Source organism: Branchiostoma lanceolatum, chromosome 1 (genome assembly GCF_035083965.1).
Source record: "Branchiostoma lanceolatum isolate klBraLanc5 chromosome 1, klBraLanc5.hap2, whole genome shotgun sequence".
NCBI lineage: Eukaryota > Metazoa > Chordata > Leptocardii > Amphioxiformes > Branchiostomatidae > Branchiostoma > Branchiostoma lanceolatum.
Window position 1 is genome coordinate 16,533,638 of NC_089722.1, and position 20,841 is coordinate 16,554,478.

Consider the following 20,841-nt stretch of genomic DNA (forward strand, 5'->3'; position numbering starts at 1 on the left):
TATGTTAAGTTATGCTGTAGACATTGAGTTGCCAAGTGCTAACTGTAAGTCCGAACAAAAGTTTGGCATTCTTTTGGTTGTAGTAAGTAGAACAATACTAACACTGGTGTGTTTCATTCCTAAAACAAATTAGGGTACAGTTCTGTAGGAGATGTTGTGATGTGATGTAAAACTTTTCTGCCTTCTTGATTTAATGGTGCAATTTGCAGAATACAACTAGAATTTGAACATTTCTGTTTCACAATATTCTTATTTTTCCACCAAACTTGGTACATATCTGTATTCAACAGTTGCAATTCAAAAATATGTCTGTAGCCTCTCTGTGATTTTCAGTTGAAATCAAATTGAAACAAATAAAAATGAGAGGATGGAAATGTACATTGAAGTTGACTTTGTGACAGATTTTTCCGTATGTTTTCAGCATTAACCAGTAGGGTAAATAAGCACAAAGACATTCCCTTATTTCATTGAGGCAGAAAATTTGCAAATCTATCTTGAACCTTCCGATAGTACAGTGTATACAGTGCTATTACACGTGGCACAACTTCATGTACATGTATCACTGTATGTGTAGCAGTTAACACAAATGTCACATTTGCTGTGGCAGAAAACAACATGTCTGTCAATCTGTGCACCGTCCGAGATTTCAAAATCATAGCTTAAGGTGGGTCTTTCTTCGGAGGAGGTTCTTTCCGGCAGGTTCTCAGCGAAGATTACATCATCACAACCATTCTTACACATGCAAATGACAGGGGAACATGTATAGAAAAAAAAACACATGGAGCTAAACAATCATGACAAACCCTCAGAAAAAAGACCCACTACTTTATGGTACACTTTGGGTGCAGCATGCAGTTTACACAATTTGTGAATCAACATCACATCCACATTAGCTCGACGTTACAACATCAGTTGGAAATGAATCATTAAACAGCGTCTGTTGGAAGAGCTAAAGGTTCCAAATGTGAATGCCGACAACACAAACAAGCAAGAATTTTTTCCCATGTGTATTCCGATACTGAATTTGGATTGTAATATTTCCTAGAAGAAAAAATAAAACAATTTTCATGGACTTCTTGCTTGTATGATGTTGATTTGTAAGACATTCAGTTTGGTAGGTCCTATCTGATCTTCCAACAGGCATCGAGTTTGAAACTACAATTTCATCAACAATATCTCCATCGGAAAGCTGGCCTCAGATTAATGCAATTACACTGTCTTGGTGCATTCAAGGTAGAAGCAGCTCCCCAAAGCTGGCAATAGAGTAGTGGGTCTCTTTACGCAAGGGCACCCCAACACTCCTACAGAGGGGAAGGAGAGAAAGAGAGAGACATGAGGGGATGAATAGTGTGGAAGACTTGAATGTTTGTTTTTTCCGTGTTTCGGAAACATGGCCCTTGTATATCACTGACATGGTAGTACAGCCAAACTACTGCACTTCAGTATGGGTGATTTGGTGTAAAAAGTCTGAAAACTACTCAAAGGAAAATCTCATAATTTTCTAGATGTACTGCCACCGTGACGATTGTTTCACCTGAAACTGCAATCAGGTGCCTAAAGTTGAAATCACCAAACGTTTACATGTATCTCCCTTTAATTGTTTCCAGGAACTGCAAGATTCCAACACATTTCAAACACAAGATGTTTTAAAGGTATCCCTTTTGACCAATTTGCAGAATGTCGCTTTCACTGACAACCAAGATCACAATTCAGGAGATGACATATAATGTGTAGAAAATGCACTGGGTATGAAATGAATGTTATGCAAAATAATGTTTAACAAAATACAGTCGTGTTCCAAGTAGGAAAAGAAAATGTGACGGGAAAGAATATATAATATCATGTCCTTATCGTTCCTTGTCCTTTTATTTGTTTTCAAGCTTTTCAAGCCATTTTCAAGCCATTCCAAAGAAAAGTAAAATATCTAAATACATGTTGTCACTAATTTCAAAGAGGTTTTATAGGTATTAAAACCTCCTTGCTAATTTGAGATCATTTAAAGTTACTAACTGTATTCTTTGGACTCTTACACTTTAAAGAAATATACATTTGCCTAATGAGGTGTATGTGAAAGATAAGTGTTGGAAGAAAATCTGCACTTAATAACAACTAATCAAATTCAACTGTGTACTCACATTGCTGACTGCTGTCAGAGAGAGGACGGACGTAATTGGATGGAAATAGCCCAGTTCGGCCCTCCACTGTGCCTTTCCACCAATCAGCATCCTCCTTAGCTATGACAGTTATTGTCTGGCCTGCCTTGAAGGACAATTCATCATCTTGGCCTGCGATGTAGTCGTACATGGCTGTCACATCAAAAGCTGGGGGGAAAAAAGTTAACTATCAGAAAGTTCTTCCATTACATACATGTAAAGGCAAAGTGTTACCTTACCTTTCAGGAACCAGTAGAAAAACTAAAACTTCTATGGACTCCTGATGCTGAAAGAAGACCATTAAGTAGGTTGACAAAGGAAACCCAAGCAATAATAGGGCCCGAAAATTGGATTTTGAAAGTCAATTTATTTAGTCATTTCTATACAATGATTAGTTCAAACAACACACAATGTTTAGTGACATCCGAGATGCAAAAATATGACGTCAGTGTGAAAATCGTTGCAGGTTTTTTTGTAGGCTCGCGATACTAAGGGGCTCGTTTTTGCGCGGTTTTAAAATGCTCAAAGTGTGAAGTTATTATGCAAATATGCTAAACCGTGCTAGTACACGTTATTACGGTCAACCACAAAGATTTCAGCATTTTTATTATTTCCATTTTTGGGGCCCTAATATTGTTTTTGTTGGTTGCCATTAAAGAAACTGATTTAGACTGAAACATGTAAATGTGGACAGTACTTGAAAGTATGATAAGGAATACTGGAGGATGAACTTTGTTTTTAATAATTCATCAATAAACTTAAGTAAGTGAATAGATACATGTAGTTACTTTTTGTACTTGAGACCTTACAAAATCTGGATACGTGTGACTGTGTATCATGCTACATATCAAAGCCCTTTTTGATACAAACACATATCCTAATGGGGCTAAAGGGCATCTCAATAAACTCAATCCTGATGCCACTGTGCATCAGACCTACGTATGTAGTTAACTCCTTAGGACTTACTTGTAGCTGCAGCTGGTGCAGGTGAGGCTGCAGGTGGAGCACGTGGTGCACTTTCCTCTTGCTAATAAAGACAGAAAATCAACAGACATATTAGCTCTGCAACTCAAGCCAGGGACCCAACAAGAAGTGACAACAAAAATGCAGAGAAAAATAAGTGCTATGATAATGGCTTGGTCATGATAAATAATTTGTTGCAATTCTTCTTGAATTTCTAATGCTCTTTAGACTTCCTTATCCATAGAATTCTTTTAGAGAGAACAAGCTGACTGGAAGTATCTGACTAATACACTTATATACTTTAATTTGCTGTTTCAATGAAGATAACTATGTTCCATTTTAGACAAAAGTGCACTGAAACAATGTTCCTACTAATGAGGATCAAGAAAAAAACAACTTAATGACAGAATCAGTTACTGTATATATAATGAATGAATGAAAGACCTTTATTGTACATTTATGCTTAAACAAGCTAAGTACAGGTCATGGTGATAAGCAAAGGACTACATACAGTGGTGATAACATAACGAAATATAATGAGATATCTTACTGTGTCTAATAGGACTAATCTATACTTGTCTACTGTTTACAGGTTCGACTTCTTCTCGCTTCATAAGGCAATTGTAGATGTATGTAGATATGGAACTCGTAATACATGGTTTGTTCAGTTTCATTATAAATAGGAATTTTTCAGTGCTGTTTATATATTTAAAACTAGGGAACTTATCTTGTATATAAGTATAAAGGATATTTCTCTCATCGTTATATAATGTACATTCCACAACAAAATGGCTTTCGTCCTCAATTCTATCTAAATTACAAAATTGACAAATTCTTTCTTGCAGAGGAATGCGGTTGTGTCTGCCCTTTTCAATGTTCAGTTTGTGTGAACTTATCCGAAGTTTTGTGATTGCTGTTTTGTGTCGAGAGTTTGTAATGTTTAGATATTTCTCCTCGTGGTAAGTATTCTTAAATAATCTGTACGTTATAGATCGAATTTTCGACGACCACTGACGCCTTCTTCAGGATCAATAATGACCAATCACTGCTGAACGTAAACTCGCGAGAGTTACGAACACGTGACTTTATTGACACGTGTCATTGCGGATACGTGACGTCAGCAATTGGTCAAATGTGCCAGGAAGTTTATAATGCCCACTGTCTCTGTTGAGTGATGGCTGTGGCTCTGATGTATATGGCCTCCTTTATACATGTACCTCTCATAAAGTAGTCCTGCTCAGTGTCCAGTATTCTGACTTTAATAAAGTCAATAAAGTCATGTGTCCGTAACTCTCGCGAGTTTACGTTCGGCAGTGACTGGTCATTATTGATCCTGAAGAAGGCGACAGTGGTCGTCGAAAATTTATTCTGTGAATACCTTAGTGTTGGAAGAAAGTTTAGCATTGTATTATGATTACTACCGACACAGATGAGTTACATTATAATGACAGAATCAGTATAGTCGCAGTAGTGTCTAACTCACCACAGCAGACATGGTCGGGGTAGTTGACACCGTGAGGGGGGATGCTGACTTGATGGAATCTGTGGGGGTGGACTTCCCACTTCCCCCTGCTCCCAGCAGTTTGACATAGTTGGCAGGGAACCAGCCGACCTGACGCTTCTGTCCACGTGCCTACAGATGGAACATTTCACATACAACCTCTTAGTCTTACAGCCTTAGGTGTTTTGGTGTGACCTAATTGCAAGTACAAGTAACACGGAGAGGACAGACAATGATGAACAGTATAACACGTGACTAGTCTACTCTAGTCTTGACTACTGACACTAGGTTCTAACTTATTGGGTTTGACTTCTTTTTCCAAGACAGTGGAAGACGAATGATCCCACTTTTTCTGTAATGTGTGGGATTTGTGAGGGTAAGAGGAGTTTTCTTTTTGTCTGTAAACGTGGAGAAATTAGGATGGAAAATGGGGAGGACAGCAATGATGAACAGTATAACATGTGACTACTCTAGTCTTGACTACTGACAGTCTAGGCTCTAACTTATTGGGTTCGACTTCTTTTTCTGAGACAGTGGAAGACGAATGATCCCACTTTTTCTGTAATGTGTGGGTTTTGTGATGTTAAGAGGAGAGTAGTTTTCTTTTTGTCTGAAACAAGGAGAAAATATGATGGAAAATGGTGGCCTCCTTAAACAGCTCAGTTTTTTTCGTGGTCGTAGATTGGGCAACCTGACTACCAACAAACACAAGCATGTCTTTGAAATACTACATTGTAGATTTTTATGTCGCACAATTAAACAGAATAACGAAATACCACACTGAGCGTTTTGTGAACAAACTATATATATAGGGCAGGACCAACCTGGAGAATGTACATTGTAGTCTAAGAGTTAACTACTAACAGTAAACGACTTTTGTTGCATTGTACATGTACATGTATCATGATCAGGGCTCTAGGGAATACAAAGAGCTGTCAATCAAAATATCATTAAGCAGTTCAACCAATTAGAAACTGGATGCAGGTCTGTCAAATTTGTGCAAGTTTTGTAGTACAAGTTACATGTATGAGGTGTTTCTTATATATGGTAAGATGGCGGCTTTTCTCCCATTTATTTTCCATTCTTTTTCAAGGCAGCTTCATTTTTGCTTTAAAGTTTAAGTTAGTATACATGCTGATACATGTAACTTACAGAATTTACAATTTGGCATCACCTACCAAAACATCTTGGAACAGCACTCGGTTGATATTTTTGGACCTGAGCCAATTTAACACTTAATGGTAACTTTAAAACAATATTTATCAGTCAGCTTGAGCAGACTGCCAACACTTCCAATAACAAACTCAGGGCCATTGCAATAACTTTCAGAACTTTTCAACTGTGTTTTCTCTAGCATTGACATTGTACGACAAGTTGCACTGTTTATTTATACTGAAGTTCAAAGGAGTGGGGCATTGGCATAAGCTTTGAGCAAATTTGAAAATATAAACACAGACTAGTTTTAGGACTTTAGGCCACACTAATTTAATTTCTTGGTTAACAGATTTTATTTTTTAATTTTAGCAAAAACAAAATCATGAAAACAGAAGGCTGGGGTGAAAACTTGCACCTGACCCTGTTCACACCCTGAAACTGTGTGCACCAATTTGCAAAGTACAAACTTTCCTCTGAGATTCTGTTTTCCTGTTGATTTTCCAATCTAGCATTTTTTCAAAAATTCTATTAACCAAGAAATTGAATTGGTGTGGCCTAAGCTTTGAGTAAAAATATAAAGTTTAACACAGACTAGTTTCAGGACTTTTACAAATAGAATCTATGAAAAGCGGCCCTGATGACAGAATAGAGCATTTTCGAGACTAAATAAAGGCACAAACAAACAAACAAATGTTGAATAAAATGATTGAATACCAGTCCTGTAAATCACTTTAATAAAATTTATATTCAATATAGCTGCAGGAAAATATAGCTGTTAGGGGAAAATGGAGTAGGTCACGGTACTTAATCTTAACGGTAGGAACAAACATTACTGTCTCAAATATTTGCGGTGATGAAATTTTAGCTGTTGAATAGTGACCGTTAAATCAGCTAAAATTAAGTTACAGTTAACAAATCAAGAAAAAAAATAGTAGACAAAAGCAGAAAAGAAGATAATGAATTCCTAATTGTTCATACCTGCAATTCACCCTCCCACCATCCTGAGCCGCTCTTCTTCTTGATCTTGATGAACTGTCCCGGAGACAGGGACAGTTGTTCGTCTCCCTGTGCCTGGTATGCAGCTAAAACCTGGGCTATCTCTGTAATTAAACACACAGAATAACATCATCATGTTACTGGTGTTAGGCGGTTATAAGCACAGCTACACCATACATTACACGAATTACATTTGTACGAACTTCTAAAATAGCATCACAATTACCCAAATCTTAACAAATATGAAAAGATGTCTGGTATATAGACAATTTTAATATAAACACATGCACATACCTGGTCTCTTTGTTGACCTTGTGGAGGTTATCTGGAAAAAAAAAGTTCGGTTAGTCTACCACAACTGACCAAAAACAATATTTCAATCATCTAAATCTAAAATAGAAGATATCCACCATACACGTACACATGTAAGTTACCTGGAAAACTTTGGGTAGACGGGACGCCACAGCCTTCTTACCCAGGCTCATACTTGCTCTACTGCTCTATAAGAGCACAATCTCATCATGTCTAACCTTAGGGGTCTTGTGGGGACCATCTCAACACTCCAAAACACTTCCTCAAGGTAATCAGTTGACAACATAGGAGTCAGAATATATGTTTTCGCTGCTCATTTTTCATTTTTGTTGAGCTGTGTTTCATACTTCTGCAAGAAGTGTAAAATTAACTTGAGTTCATACTTCTTTTTATACAAAAAATAGCTTATTAAGCTAACATGTTTCCTTACAAGAAGTTTTGAATGCAAAGACTGAAAGACTTAGTGTGATTACAAAGTCTGGCATTTCTCAGATTACACCTAGGGGAAACTTTCACGGTAATCTGTATTCTTGGTTTATCTCAGGAATGCTAACAGGAAGCTCAGCAAGGCAGGCACCTTCAAGTATAAATCTTAAGGAGTGAGAGGTGTAAGCTTAAGGGTGTTGTCAGAGAGACATGCCAAGTATGTCTGCAATGTACCTCGGAGTCAAGAAAAACCTATCACTCAATTTGTTGGACAAAGGATCACTATTATAATACAAAATTTGGATTAATCAGTCCATATGCAATGATAACATTTCCCTTCAGTGACACATGGTATTTGAGTGACTTATTCAATTTTTTCATTTTCTCTTCAGAATAAATCTTAATGTCAACTTACAGTCACTACAGATTCTTAAAGGCAACCCAAACAGTATTAGGGCCCGAAATTCGGATTTTGAGGGTCAAATTTATTTAGTCATTTCTAGACAATGTCATGATTAGTAAGTTCAAACAACACTATCACAATAGCGACGTCCATGATGCAAAAATATGACTGCGTTGTGATGTGAGAACTCACTGAAAATTAACTAAGCAGTTTTATCGTATGGCATGTTTTTGCACGGTTTTAAAATGCTCATGAAGTTATTACACAAATGTGCTAGACAGTGTTAGTAAACGTCACTACAATAAAGATTTCAGCGTCTTTTTTATTTCCATTTTTTTGTCCCTAATATTGCTTTGGTTGCCTTTAAGTGTTGGTGACTTCTCCAACATTCCTACTAACAATGCAACAAAGAGACAGTGTTCCTTGTCAGGGATAGATGTTTGCTTTTTTTGGCTCAACTCCAGTGAAATCTAATCAGCAGTACTGCCTTTGAAGGGACAGTCTTGAAGGATTACTTCTTACAGTGTTTTTACTGTCCAAAGTGAAACACATCTGGCCTGTAAGTGGACTAGACAGACCAATTATAATCCGATGAGGCTGTTATAATGAGAAAAGGCTTGTCCTGTCACTATAGATGTCGAATTCTCTCACAGAATACATTTAGAAGAGACTTTCAAGTAGCAAACACAGATGACTTTAAGTTTAACATCATTTCTGTATGTATTCATTATTAAAGTAAGGTACCTTAAATATAGGCGAAAATTACTATAGTCTAGATGCAAATGACCTGACAATCTTTAAAACCGTAATAATCAAATTGTTATATTTTTATGGATTTTTTTTTCTATACACTAGAGTCTATAATAATTGATAATTTGATTTATACAATCATGGCAAATCCTTGCAATTAATCACTAATCAAAAACAAAAATATGACTGGACAGTTGGCAAGTGAAGCAGTACACTAAAGATGAGGTTCATAGACAATGAAGTGAAGTGACTAGACTGATTGCAATGTAGCTGTTCAAGCTCAAGCTTTTGCTGCAGTAAGTTGTTTATAATGTTGTGGTGTTCTTAAATGTAGTTTCGTCTAAGTTGGTGCAAAAACTTTGGTGAAACTGACATGATCCTGCAAAAGTTCTTTAAAAATCAACTTGATATATCAGATTCTAAATAAATATTTCCTTTCTTTGTTCAAGACATGCAATTCAAGTGCAAAGATCTCACAGCTCTACAAAGAGATGAACAAAGAGAGGAACACAACCCATTAAAGTTAAAGGCATCCAGAGCATTCTATGAGGCTTGAAACTTGAATAAAAAACTCCAATTTCTAGTCATTCCTACACATAGTAAGTTTCAATAACACTATACCATGATTACACATGTACATATCGACATAAAAGGAGCAAAGTTCGATGTAGTTGTGTGGTGAGAATTGTAGAAAATCCAAGCCCTAATAGTAATAGACTGATCCTAACTGTCTATCACAATTCGACCAATGTGAGAGTGACTGCATATCCGTCAAATTTTTGCGTTTTTATGTTTTGTTATAATTTTTGATTTTAACTAAAAGATTACCATGTACATGTAGCTTATTTTTGTGCCGCTTTTGAGCACTTTTGATAAGAAATCCGCACGCAAATGTCACTGTGGTAAACAGTGGCATTACCGGTAAATGTCAATTTCATAAAGATTACAGCAACTAGAATATTTCCAGCTTTCAAGCCTCATAAAATGCTCGGATATCAACAAGGTGTTACATGTATATCCATCCTAAAGGCAGTCTAAGAAAATGCATGGATGGTTACATTGTCTTCCATGGGTTGCTTTGGTGGAGGCTGCTGCTGGGTGGCCTCCTAAGTTGTTACATACATATGGACGGCAGGGAAACAACACATATTTATGTTAATAAGCTGGAAAGGAAGTCTGGGATTAAATAAAGCACAGACCCAAGGAAAAGGAGATCACCGAGATTCTACATCCAAAGAGCTCAGTTGTTCTTATACGTTCTTATAAATACACAGATTTTAACAAAGGCAGATTACAAGCAGAATACTCATTGAAAACAAGACATTTTATCTGTTGAGTCTAACTACTGAGGATACATGTACAGTAGCTACTTCAAGGTCTCGATTTCAGACAGGTGTTAGAAAACTACATACTACACAGGATTTCATAGAAGACAACAAGATTATCTGCTGATGACTGAATATCAATATAATAACATTTTTTAGTAGTGAGGTGTTATATCAATCCTATTTTGGGTTAAGTTTGTAACAACCAATTTTCAGTACTAAACCTCAAAAGGAACACCCATCTCCTCCATTTCTCTCAATTTCTCCCATTCATCCTGAAAACATCAAGATGACATCATTGTATTTACATAAAACTCTGTTTTAGGTGGTCCAATCACAATCAATATTCACTGGACAGGTCCAATAATCACAATTTTTTATTTATTTTCCTAACTTAGGCCACACCAATTTTATTTGTTGATTCTCAGATTTTTTTCAGAAAAAAATTGGAGCGACAGGGCGAAAACAAATTAATAATAAATTTTTTGCAAATAGTCTGGGGTGAAGATAAGGGTTTACATGACATAAAGAATAAGAGGATTATTCAAGTTTCAGCTTTGTATGGCTCATTTCATGAACCCCTTTCTTTGGTCTAGGACTAAATGTATACTTTCAGTAACAAAATCACCTTTTTCTATGTAATAAATATGGACTGATATGGAGAAATAGTTTTAATAAATGAAAAATTTTAACTTGTGATAAAATGTCACCACACTTTTTAAGTATAACATATATGTGCAGGCCTTTATGATCTATTTTGGTGGCTATTGAGTTTTACAACTGAACAAATAGTAAAATCGTGACTTAAAATTTGTGAATGGGAATAGTTATCCAATTTTGTTTGTTTTTTTCAAAATAGGAAAAACAGGAGAGGGTATTCCGAGAAGCAACAAATAAAATTGGTGCGGCCTTATATTCAGATCTAGATCTTTGCTTTTTTAAAAAACTTTGTCATAGTCAAAGACAAAGCCACATTGCCATACAGAATTTCTTGAAATGCAGCTCTTACAGCAATGATTTTTACTACTACACAGCTGAACAGTTTGTAATTGATTATTTAATGATAGGATGTAGAATAGATTTGTTAATGTTAGTATAAGAAGCAGGGAAAGTTCCGAACCTCAGCTGCCATTGCATCCTGTGCTATGTCCTGTGCTATGTCCTGTGCTATGTCCTTTTGCTCATCACCCGTAGTCTGAGAACAGCAGTAAGAGATGGAAGTAGAGGGGGTTAACAAACAGCTTAAGAGATCTAGAGAGATGTTACATTTTGAGACAACATTGACACCCAGCAGAGCTATGTCTAGAACAAAGTCAAAGTTGTGACATTTCTACTCTAGAGGAAAAAAAAGGTTACGGAAGAGTCATTATTAATTATAAGAAAAGTTCACCTTTAGTACCCTAAAGGCTGTCTTTTCTACAGCCAACTTTTAAAAAAGCAATGTGTATTACTAACAACGTTGATATCTGCAACTGCTACTTTTATTTATTAATTTGATACTACCATGTCTACTCAACGTACATTTGTATGTGAAGAAGACATATTAAGTGAAAAGACACCAAAGTAAAATCACATGAGATGTATATGAGTAAAACAAAAATAATGTATGATAAAAAGTGTCCTTCCAGTTCCACCATTTTCACCTAAAACAATATTAAGCACCTCTTCAAGTTTGAGTTTCCCCTGTAGTTTAGTGATGACTGATTTATGATAATGTGGAGATGATTACACCTTTGTCTTGTTTCTAAGTTTTATCATTATAATTTATACTAATCACAGTGAGAATCCCAGCAATACAATTGCAATGGATATACATTTGTACCTCATCTGTCAGTGCAAGGGTTATCTGGGAGGAACCACAAGAATGCAACATGAATACAACAAAAAAACATTTTTCCAAAAACTTTTCATAATTCTGTTGAAATTACACCACTTTGAATAAGATGATTCATCTGCTGAGTCAATGTCATATATCTGCCACTTTGCAAACAAATTTGCAACTGTTTGAGAGATCCCTAGTGCAGCACCTCCACAGGCATATGTACTGTTTAGATACATTGTAAGCTTGAGTGCATTATACTTGGGGGACATTATATCAATTGAATTAATTCTACTGGACATATCTTTAGGCACATCTTTTCAGATGGCGGATATACATTGTACATATACATGTACATGTAGGTGACCTGACACAAAAAGTCAATTATAGATACTTTGAAAATGTATTTTGTAATGCAATACAAACGATACACCAAATAACAGTTACTCAAGTAACTGGATATGATTTTGGATTTTATATGATTTTTCCAAAATCATATCCAGTTGCTTGTCAATGAGTAACTGTTAATTGGCATATCGTATTACCTGGATATCTAAAATTCATCAACATAATACGAAAGATACTTATATCAGTCTAAAAAAACTGAAAGGGCCTTCCAACACCACAATGGGTACCTGTTGCATTTTTGTATAAGTCTGTATATAAAACTCCATCCATGTTAAAATTGGATTGGAGGAGGAGGGTGATGTTCGTCCGTGATACTCTCACGACAAGCTGATGATGATATCAAGAAACCTACCGTGATGGTGGGTATGTCTTGCTCCTCCTTCAACCTGACGTAGTTAGCGGGGAAGATGCCGGTACGCTCCCCTGCGCTGCCCTCCCACCAGTCTCCTTCTTGTTTAGTGACCAGGATGAGTTCACCCACCATAAAGGTCAGGTCACCGGGCTCACCAGAGGTGTATGTGTACAACGCGATGCATTCTGGAAAAGCAAGACCAAGTTCTGATTTGAGACCAAAGTATCCAAGGGGGTAGGAGGGCAAAAAAGTTTGCACTGGCTTTAAGTTTGAGGCAAAGAGCTTACCGCAAAAACATAAAACCACCACGGACATTTCTGAATCTACAGTACTGTGGGTACTAGGGATGGGTTAAGTCTTATTTTCAACAAGTTAATCTCCTAGTATTAAATGGGACAAGTTAGCTGTAAACCTCACACAGTACAGATGAGAATGAAGATCACAACATAGTAAGCATTATTATTGAAATCAAATTCGTAATCAATTTTTGTGTACTAGCTTGGAGAAGCAACAAGGTAAGCATGGCATTGTGATAAAGTGACATTACAAAATTGAAGTCTGAGACTTGTTAATTGTATAGTACCGACCTGTTCCTGCTGGCTGTACTGAGGGTTTGGCTTCCTGGGGTGGAGGGGTCGGGGCCTGTCCTAGTGGAGTGGATGGTTGTGAACCAGGGCTGTTTAAGAAGAAAAAAAAAAGGAAAATTTTTAAGTATATTGATACGTCATGATAAAAAGTTAATGCAAAGATCAATGATGTAGAGATGGAATTGCTGGCCAACCAGAAAAACACTAAAAAATACAGCTATGATGCAACTACACTTTTCTTGCAGAAATGACACTGCAGTAATCATCACATAGTATTTTATCACATGTATGCTAGGGGTCTCTTCTCAGGGCTCAAAATTCATTTTTGGAAATAGGTGCATTGGTGCACCCAACACAAAAAATAACTTTTTTTAAAGCAAATTGATATGTCAGATAAAAAGTTAATGCAAAGATCAATGATGTGAAGATGGAATTGCTGGCCAACGCGAAAAACATTAGAATATACATCCACAATGCAACACTTGCAGAAATGATACTGCAATAATCATGACATATGCTAGGGGTCTCTTCTTTTAAAACAAAAAAGTGCACATCCAGAACTACATAATATGGAATGTTCTTACCTAGCTTTCTTTGCAGGGGCAGAGACCAGCTTGACGTAGGACTTTGGGAACCAGCCCACCTGAAACAGACACCAAAGTCATGAAATCCAACAGAAGATGGTCACACACATGATGTCATCACAACAAAAGGATATTTATTTATTCATTAATTGGTTCAGCATGTACATGCAAGGGTTGCCCAACTAGCCAGAGGCTATTACTAAGGGCGAACCCATGTACAGTCATAGGACTGTAGGTTTTGAACCATGCACTCACACCGGGAAGGACCCCCTACTCTTTTCGATGAGTGCAGTGGGTTCTTTAACATGCTCGAGGTGTGGCTCTCCTCAAACACGAGACCTCAATTTAACGTCCTATATCCGAGGGACGTCCCTAACCGAAGCTAAGTAGTCATTTACACCTGAGTGAAGTGAGAAAAGTTGTGTAAAGTGCCTTTCCCAAGGGCACAACATTGAAGCATATCGGTGATTTCGAACCTGGCACCTCTCGGTTGTGGGCGTTTGGGCAAAACACCCTACCGATTGCGCCACAAGATGCCACAAAATGATACTTTCTATTGAGTGGTCTTTACATTGTTCTTATCAATTCAAGCACTTTGCCCAACTGGTCGGCAGGATTTCAGACTTTTTAGTAATTTTTCTTAGTGAATAAAAATACTCTTTGTACACAACTAAGTGATTTATTCTACCGACGTTTCGGTGATTATCTGTCACCTTTCTCAGGGCAGTTCTGACCGGTTCACATTGCACTGCAGCACAGGTTTCGCTGCTTATAGATGTGTTCCTAAACACAAAGTACCAGTAAGAATTGCCTTGAGAACGGTGACAGATGGTCCTCGAAACATCAGTTGACAAAATCACTTGGTTGTGTACAAAGAGTCTTTTTATTCAGTGACTTACCAACCTAATCTCTCTCTCTCTCTATCCATTTTAACGTCTTTTATTCCCCATCATATGGGGGTTGGACGTGCTTGCACATGGATGGGGGAGCCCCCAGACTCCTCATCAAGTGCAAGTCTTTTTTCTAGCAAGAGTTTTTACGACCGAAGACCCTTCCTAACGCCAACCCACCCCCTACTGTAGGGCTTAGAACATGGGAAATATGTGTTACGGTAAGTGTCTTTTCCAAGGGCACAACGTCTGGGTGCATGTCCGGACATGTCTGGGTACATCCCTGGGGATTGAACCTGGGTCTCATTGGTTCATAGCCGGATGCTCTGCCACACAGATGCCACAATGAAAATATAATAATTCACACTAAATTTTCTGCTTTGTGTACCTTGCCATCTAGCTCTCCCGACCACCACATTTCTGCTTGCTCCTTGATTGTAATGATGTCGTTCTTGTTGAAGCTGAGGTGATTATCTTTCTTGGCCCTCCAAGGGTACAGGGCTTGTGCCTGGAGACCCTCAGGTGCAGCCTGTCCCTGTAAGTTTCAAAGAACACGTACATGTATGACAAAGGAGTCTTTGTCATTTTGTTGTCCTAAACATACATGGAATATAGGGTTAATGACCCGCCTTGAGGTCTATATGGTATGATAAGGGATGGTCGCTCCTATAACCACTGAATCAAGTGCCGAGGTCGCGAAGCAGTTTATGAGGTGGTTATATAAATAGGAACGACCATGCCTTATCACACCGTATAGACCGAAGGAAAGCGAGTCATTAACGTTATTATCATATCGCCATTGCCCATATACATGTAGTAGTTAGTAGTACTGTGTGCAGTATTTGATTTTGTGTCATAGCTGGGCCGCAAAAACGTTTGCTACGGGTGTTACGCATCACACAGGGTTCTATAGAAGGTTTAGAATGTATTTTGAGTGTGCTGGTTGCCCCGCTGTCAAAAATTTGAATACCGGGTTTATATGAAGATTACAGACCCACAAATGCGGGTTTATATGGGAAAAGAAGGACCGAAGCCTTCTGATTGGTTGACGACACCTGTTATATGATAATAAGAATTAACAACATTATCTAATCTTCCCCAAACCTCAAAATCTTGCCATTTCTTTGCTCTGTGCCCATAGAGGTCTTCTGGACAATTATTTTCGAACATGGTTGTTGTGGTTGTTGCCTTCGAACATTGTAGTCAACTACAGTTTCTCTTTATAACACCCGGTTCAAAGTCTCGCAGAATCTCCGCTGAAGTGTTGTACTACAGCCTCGGAGGGACTGTAGTAGACTTATGTAGCACACTATGCTTTATTTCTTTTTATACCCAGAAAAAAGCTGTAGTCTACAAATTGGGCCCAAGATGTTATTATATAATAAGATTCCGTACCTGACCAGGTGTTGGAGAAGGTGCCTCTGCCTCGGGCTGGGACACGCCAAGACTCGTCATCTGGTTGGATGTGTCTTCTGGTTCCACTTCGGCCACATCTTCAGAGATGCGGCTGTGAGACAAATACAGGGCTACTGTCATTCTATTTTTCTTGTGGTTAAGGTCTACAATGATGAAACTTTACTCCATTAAATGGTCCAACCGTAACAGTCACTGGCTATAAACTTTTCATGTGTACTTCATTTATGTTAAGAAAATCAAAACATAGATACTGCTATGCAAGTAAGACTCAATGAACTACAAGTATGACTGTCATGTCAATTGTAGCCTATTCAAACTATGGGTTTTGTACAAAATACTGAATCAAATGCAGAAAAGTTTGCGGTGGTTCTATGTTTGCAGTTTTCGCGGTGAACTCTTTACCGCGAACTTAGAATCACAGCAAAAAGTGTTTCCATTATGTGACTGTAGTAGTGCTACTATTGTTTCAAATGCGAACTTAAAACCACCGCGAACACTCCATTTTTCCTCTCCGCGAAATTGAATCCTTGCATTTATAGTATTGTGAACATCAAATTCAAATTAGATTTACATTACAAAAGTTGCACAAGCAACTGATACATTTACATTTTTGCTTTTGTAACAATTGTATTGTGTATTTCAATGATCATTTTATCCGGCATTATGTAATGTATTTGTGCAGCAAGGTTACAATAGCCACTGCTAGTCGGGTAGCCTTGGCTGTTGTACCCTGTATACCACGAAACAAATGAAATAAAATAGACATGAGTACCTGAGTGGCCTCTCCACATCACCATCCTCAGAAGGGAGTCTTTCCACATAGTTTGCTGGGAACCAGCCAGTTCGCCCATTACACTCACCACCTAACCAGCCGGGCTCGGCATCTTCTTGGACTTCTGGGATCTGAAACAAAGAACGACACATTCAGTCCTGTTCATCCAATAACGGTACACTTAGTCTACATTGAATAAAAAGACTCTTTTTTACATAACCAAGAGATTTATTCCACCAACGTTTTGGTGACCATCTGTCACCTTCTTCAAGGCAATTCTGACTGGTTCACATAGTAATGCAGCACAGGTGTCGCTGCTTATACATAATAATGAGATGCATTCCAAAACACAAAGTATTTACATTATGTACAATCACGGGGGATGACATCACTATGCGGTCCCAAACATACAGAAGTGTAACACATGTACAATGTACACAACTATTGATCAAACAACAACTCATAAGGAATACAATCTAAGCTTTTGGATTTAACTTTTTAAATAATTTTCCTACCAAGACAATGTCTCCACGTTCCAGTGACATCTCATCATCATTCCTGGCCTCAAAGTTATACACAGCCTGGTACCGCAACAGCTTCCCTCCCCCCTCCTTTGGCGACAATGGACCTGGAAAGAACAAACATAACACTGTCAGTCTTACAGTCATTTAAAGATTACCTCTGAAGTTACAAGACTTAATTATTCACCACTGCAGCAGATTAGTAAAATATAATAAGGTTAAGGTGGAATGCTTAGGACCACTGCTTCTGGTTAAGTGCCACACCATGCCATTTGATCAAACTTGAAAGTTTCTAAAGTTATGTTTCAAATTGCATTTTCACAAGCATTTTTTCTTACTCTACTGTATTTTACAAGTGATTGTTTCAATTGAATGCATTCAAGCAGTCTAAGTGTGTTAGCATTATGTATTAGAAGTACAACACAAAAAGAGTCCTGGAAGCGACAGATTGTATTAAGATCAGTGATGACACCACTCATTCATGAATTAGTGTTTACTAGAGCTGTGTATCTAAACACACTTAAAGTACAGGGACATGTACAGGTACACGGGTTTAGGTATAGGTCCAGACCTGAACCTGTACCTAAACTACTTGTTCACAAAATTGTAGATTTTCAATAAGGACAAAAGCATGTTTGAACTGGTAAAAACATAATATCTAATTGTGCTAGGTATTATTTTTTATCAAAACACAAATGAAAATTTGACTCGAGCCTTGCAAATGTGCTTTATGTGCTGGAGTATAGTATAGAAGTGGCTTAAGTTTAGTGCACTGCCACGGTAATTTCATAGTAATTTTATCTGACGTGGCCATCCCCTGAGTCAGGCTTGACCTGATTAGTATGGTACAGTACTGGTACACCAGGGTTCAGGTATTTTGGACCTGTACCTAATTGACTGTACATGGTACTGCATCGGTACACTGTACTGGTACACAGCTCTAGTGTTAACACCAGACTATCAATCCCAGGAAATCATGGTTTGCACAGAGCAGAGGTAGAATTGTGGTTAATCAAGCCATGCAAAGGGGCTCAAAAGGTCCCATTTCTGGGGCCAGTCAGCCAGCCCAAGAGAAGTACAAGGCCCCACACCTCCAAAGTTCAGAGCAGGATGAGTGACTGATTCCATTTCCAGACCCACTGTGAGTGAAACAGTAAATACACCAGGTTATCCATTCACCCTTGCTGCTGATATAATAAATTTATTTATTAATAAAAAATAGTCTTTATCATAATGTTTTCTCAAAATGTTAAGTTGATAAAATTTGGTGGCTAAATTTTTGAATGCAAAATGTGTTGTTTTTTCTTGGAGATTTTTTGAATAATGAACTAAGTCTTACATGTATGCCTGAAATTGCTGCTGATATTAATTTAAAAATAGTCTTGATCATGATGTTTTCTCAAAATGTAAAGTTGATAAAATTTGGTGGCTTAATTTTTGAATGCGAAATGTTTTTTTTTTCTTGGAGATTTTTAACAACTATATATAAGTCTTACATGTATGCCTGAAATTTCCCAGATCGTATATGTATTTCACTAATAATATGTAAGAAACACTGCAATTTTCCATGCCTTTCCCTATGTGAAAATTTTAGTTTAAAACAATACCAAAAGGTTGCAGACATGTTATGCGGTTTGTGAATATTTTACAAAATTTTCAACCATTTTGGGTACTCAATTCTAAACAAGTTTTGTTAGTTCTATTTTTACAGGTCTTGAATGTTTCTAATTCTAACTGGCAGATAAAAAGATTAGGAGACTCTCAATAACAGACCAAAGTCTTTAAAACAAAACTACAAAGTTATTGCCTAATGGTAAAATTTAAAAGCAGCAAGAGCTGAATACAGAATCAACTAAATTGTAAGCTTGGGCAAGCTTTATGTCACTGTGAATGAAAGACAATGTAAGCATGGCATAATAAACATTAGAATACAGTCACTATCAACAACCTAAACCTTACACCCTGGAAAAGTTAGACCGAAAAATTAAAATGAGTGAGGAAAAAAAGAAATGAAGACATTGTGCAAGTTGGTGGAGATTCGATGTGATAAAAGAAAAGTGGAAATTACTTTCTGGAGGCCGCTCTACTGGAGAGGGAATATTGTCTATTGGTTCCACTATTCTCAAAGGCTCCATAGACAACTGTTCGTTGTCTGCTACAAAACACACAAAGAACAAGAAGGGAACAAAAGTCAGAGGAACAAAAAATTTGGGAAACTGAAAAATACAACAATCAGAACCACAATAGGCAGAATAAACAAGCTATCGACTCTAATTGTGGGAATAAATAACAACAATTGTTGACACTTTTTTCCTACCATTTCAATTGTATACTCATTGACACATTCTTCCTAATACACATCTAGTATGATAGCATTCAGCATTCCAAGCCTTAGGCCACACCAATTTAATTTCTTGGTTAACAGATTAAAAAAAAAATAATTTTAGCACGAGGACATCATTAAACCGAAGGCTGGGGTGAAAACTTGCACCTGACCCTGTTCATTCCCTGATACTGTGTACACCAAAGTACACACTTTCCTATGAGATTCTGTTTTCATGTTGATTTTCCAATCTAGCATTTCTTTTTAAATTCCGTTAACCAAGAAATTAAATTGGTGTGGCCAAAGCCTTAATCTAAAGCATCATCATTGAAAAATCCAAACTACACAGTGACATGTATTTGTCACATACTTTCAATTGAAAGAGAAGCCACAGTGTAAAACTATTGACAATGCACTATAACGACAATACACAGTATATCACACATTAGATAATTAGTATGTAAATGTACAATCAACCACAGCACACAGTAAATTAGTAAGATATTTACTTTTGGCAGCAGGTTCTGGGGTAATACTTGTTGGTTGAAAAGCATCAAAACCACCTGCAAAAGCATCAGTTGCAAAGAAATCTGCATTGTCTGAAAGAGAGGTACCGTGCAGGGGTTAGTGTTTTATCAATAGATTTCTCCATAATATTTTTCTATGCATGCTTTTCAATAAATTTGTTAGAAAATGTTACCGCAAGTCACAATTGATATTAAAGTTTTTAAAAAATTAAAATCATTCTCAATACATTATTTCCATATCCTTTGCTATTAGATATCAAATTCAGGGAGCATAGATGCATAGGTCATAATATAAATCTATAATTATGTATAGTACATATATCCATGCAATGACTAGACTGGGATGAAAAGTTGCACCTGACCCTGTTCACTCCCTGAAACTGTGTGCACCAAAGTACAGACTTTGTAAGGACTTGTTTGAGTCAAGAATATCCAATTTTCAATGGAAACTAAGATATAAATTTTTTTCCAATGGCCCATTGTGTTTTTTTGCACAAGTGAACATATTCAATCCTACTTCAAATCTCATAACTACAGTACATCAACAAGATAATATTTGTCAAAATTCTATGTATGAATAGATGAACATGCTACAGTGTGTATGCACTGTTAGTAGTATTATATATGATGGTACAAGTGGCCATATAGGCAACACTTT

At 37.1% G+C, this 20,841-nt stretch overlaps 1 protein-coding gene across 18 annotated transcripts in view; it reads right to left on the reverse strand.

The window, feature by feature from the left end:
• LOC136438017 (intersectin-1-like) overlaps positions 1-20,841 on the reverse strand; it is a 67,084-nt gene that overhangs the window by 15,950 nt on the left and 30,293 nt on the right. For 7 of the 18 annotated variants that reach the window (XM_066432772.1, XM_066432759.1, XM_066432710.1 and 4 more), the window contains 18 exons: positions 20,166-20,255; positions 19,402-19,488; positions 18,425-18,472; positions 17,328-17,440; positions 16,813-16,943; positions 16,020-16,131; positions 15,013-15,159; positions 13,735-13,793; positions 13,151-13,239; positions 12,564-12,748; positions 11,105-11,179; positions 10,209-10,259; positions 9,718-9,765; positions 7,063-7,093; positions 6,751-6,872; positions 4,600-4,749; positions 3,120-3,180; positions 2,136-2,321 (listed from right to left, as the gene is read on the reverse strand). In XM_066432772.1, coding sequence (XP_066288869.1) covers positions 2,136-2,321; positions 3,120-3,180; positions 4,600-4,749; positions 6,751-6,872; positions 7,063-7,093; positions 9,718-9,765; positions 10,209-10,259; positions 11,105-11,179; positions 12,564-12,748; positions 13,151-13,239; positions 13,735-13,793; positions 15,013-15,159; positions 16,020-16,131; positions 16,813-16,943; positions 17,328-17,440; positions 18,425-18,472; positions 19,402-19,488; positions 20,166-20,255 — 1,785 coding nt within the window. The remainder of the gene's footprint in view (positions 1-2,135; positions 2,322-3,119; positions 3,181-4,599; positions 4,750-6,750; positions 6,873-7,062; positions 7,094-9,717; positions 9,766-10,208; positions 10,260-11,104; positions 11,180-12,563; positions 12,749-13,150; positions 13,240-13,734; positions 13,794-15,012; positions 15,160-16,019; positions 16,132-16,812; positions 16,944-17,327; positions 17,441-18,424; positions 18,473-19,401; positions 19,489-20,165; positions 20,256-20,841) is intronic. The other 11 variants (XM_066432778.1, XM_066432743.1, XM_066432719.1 and 8 more) reach the window with 8 other exon arrangements.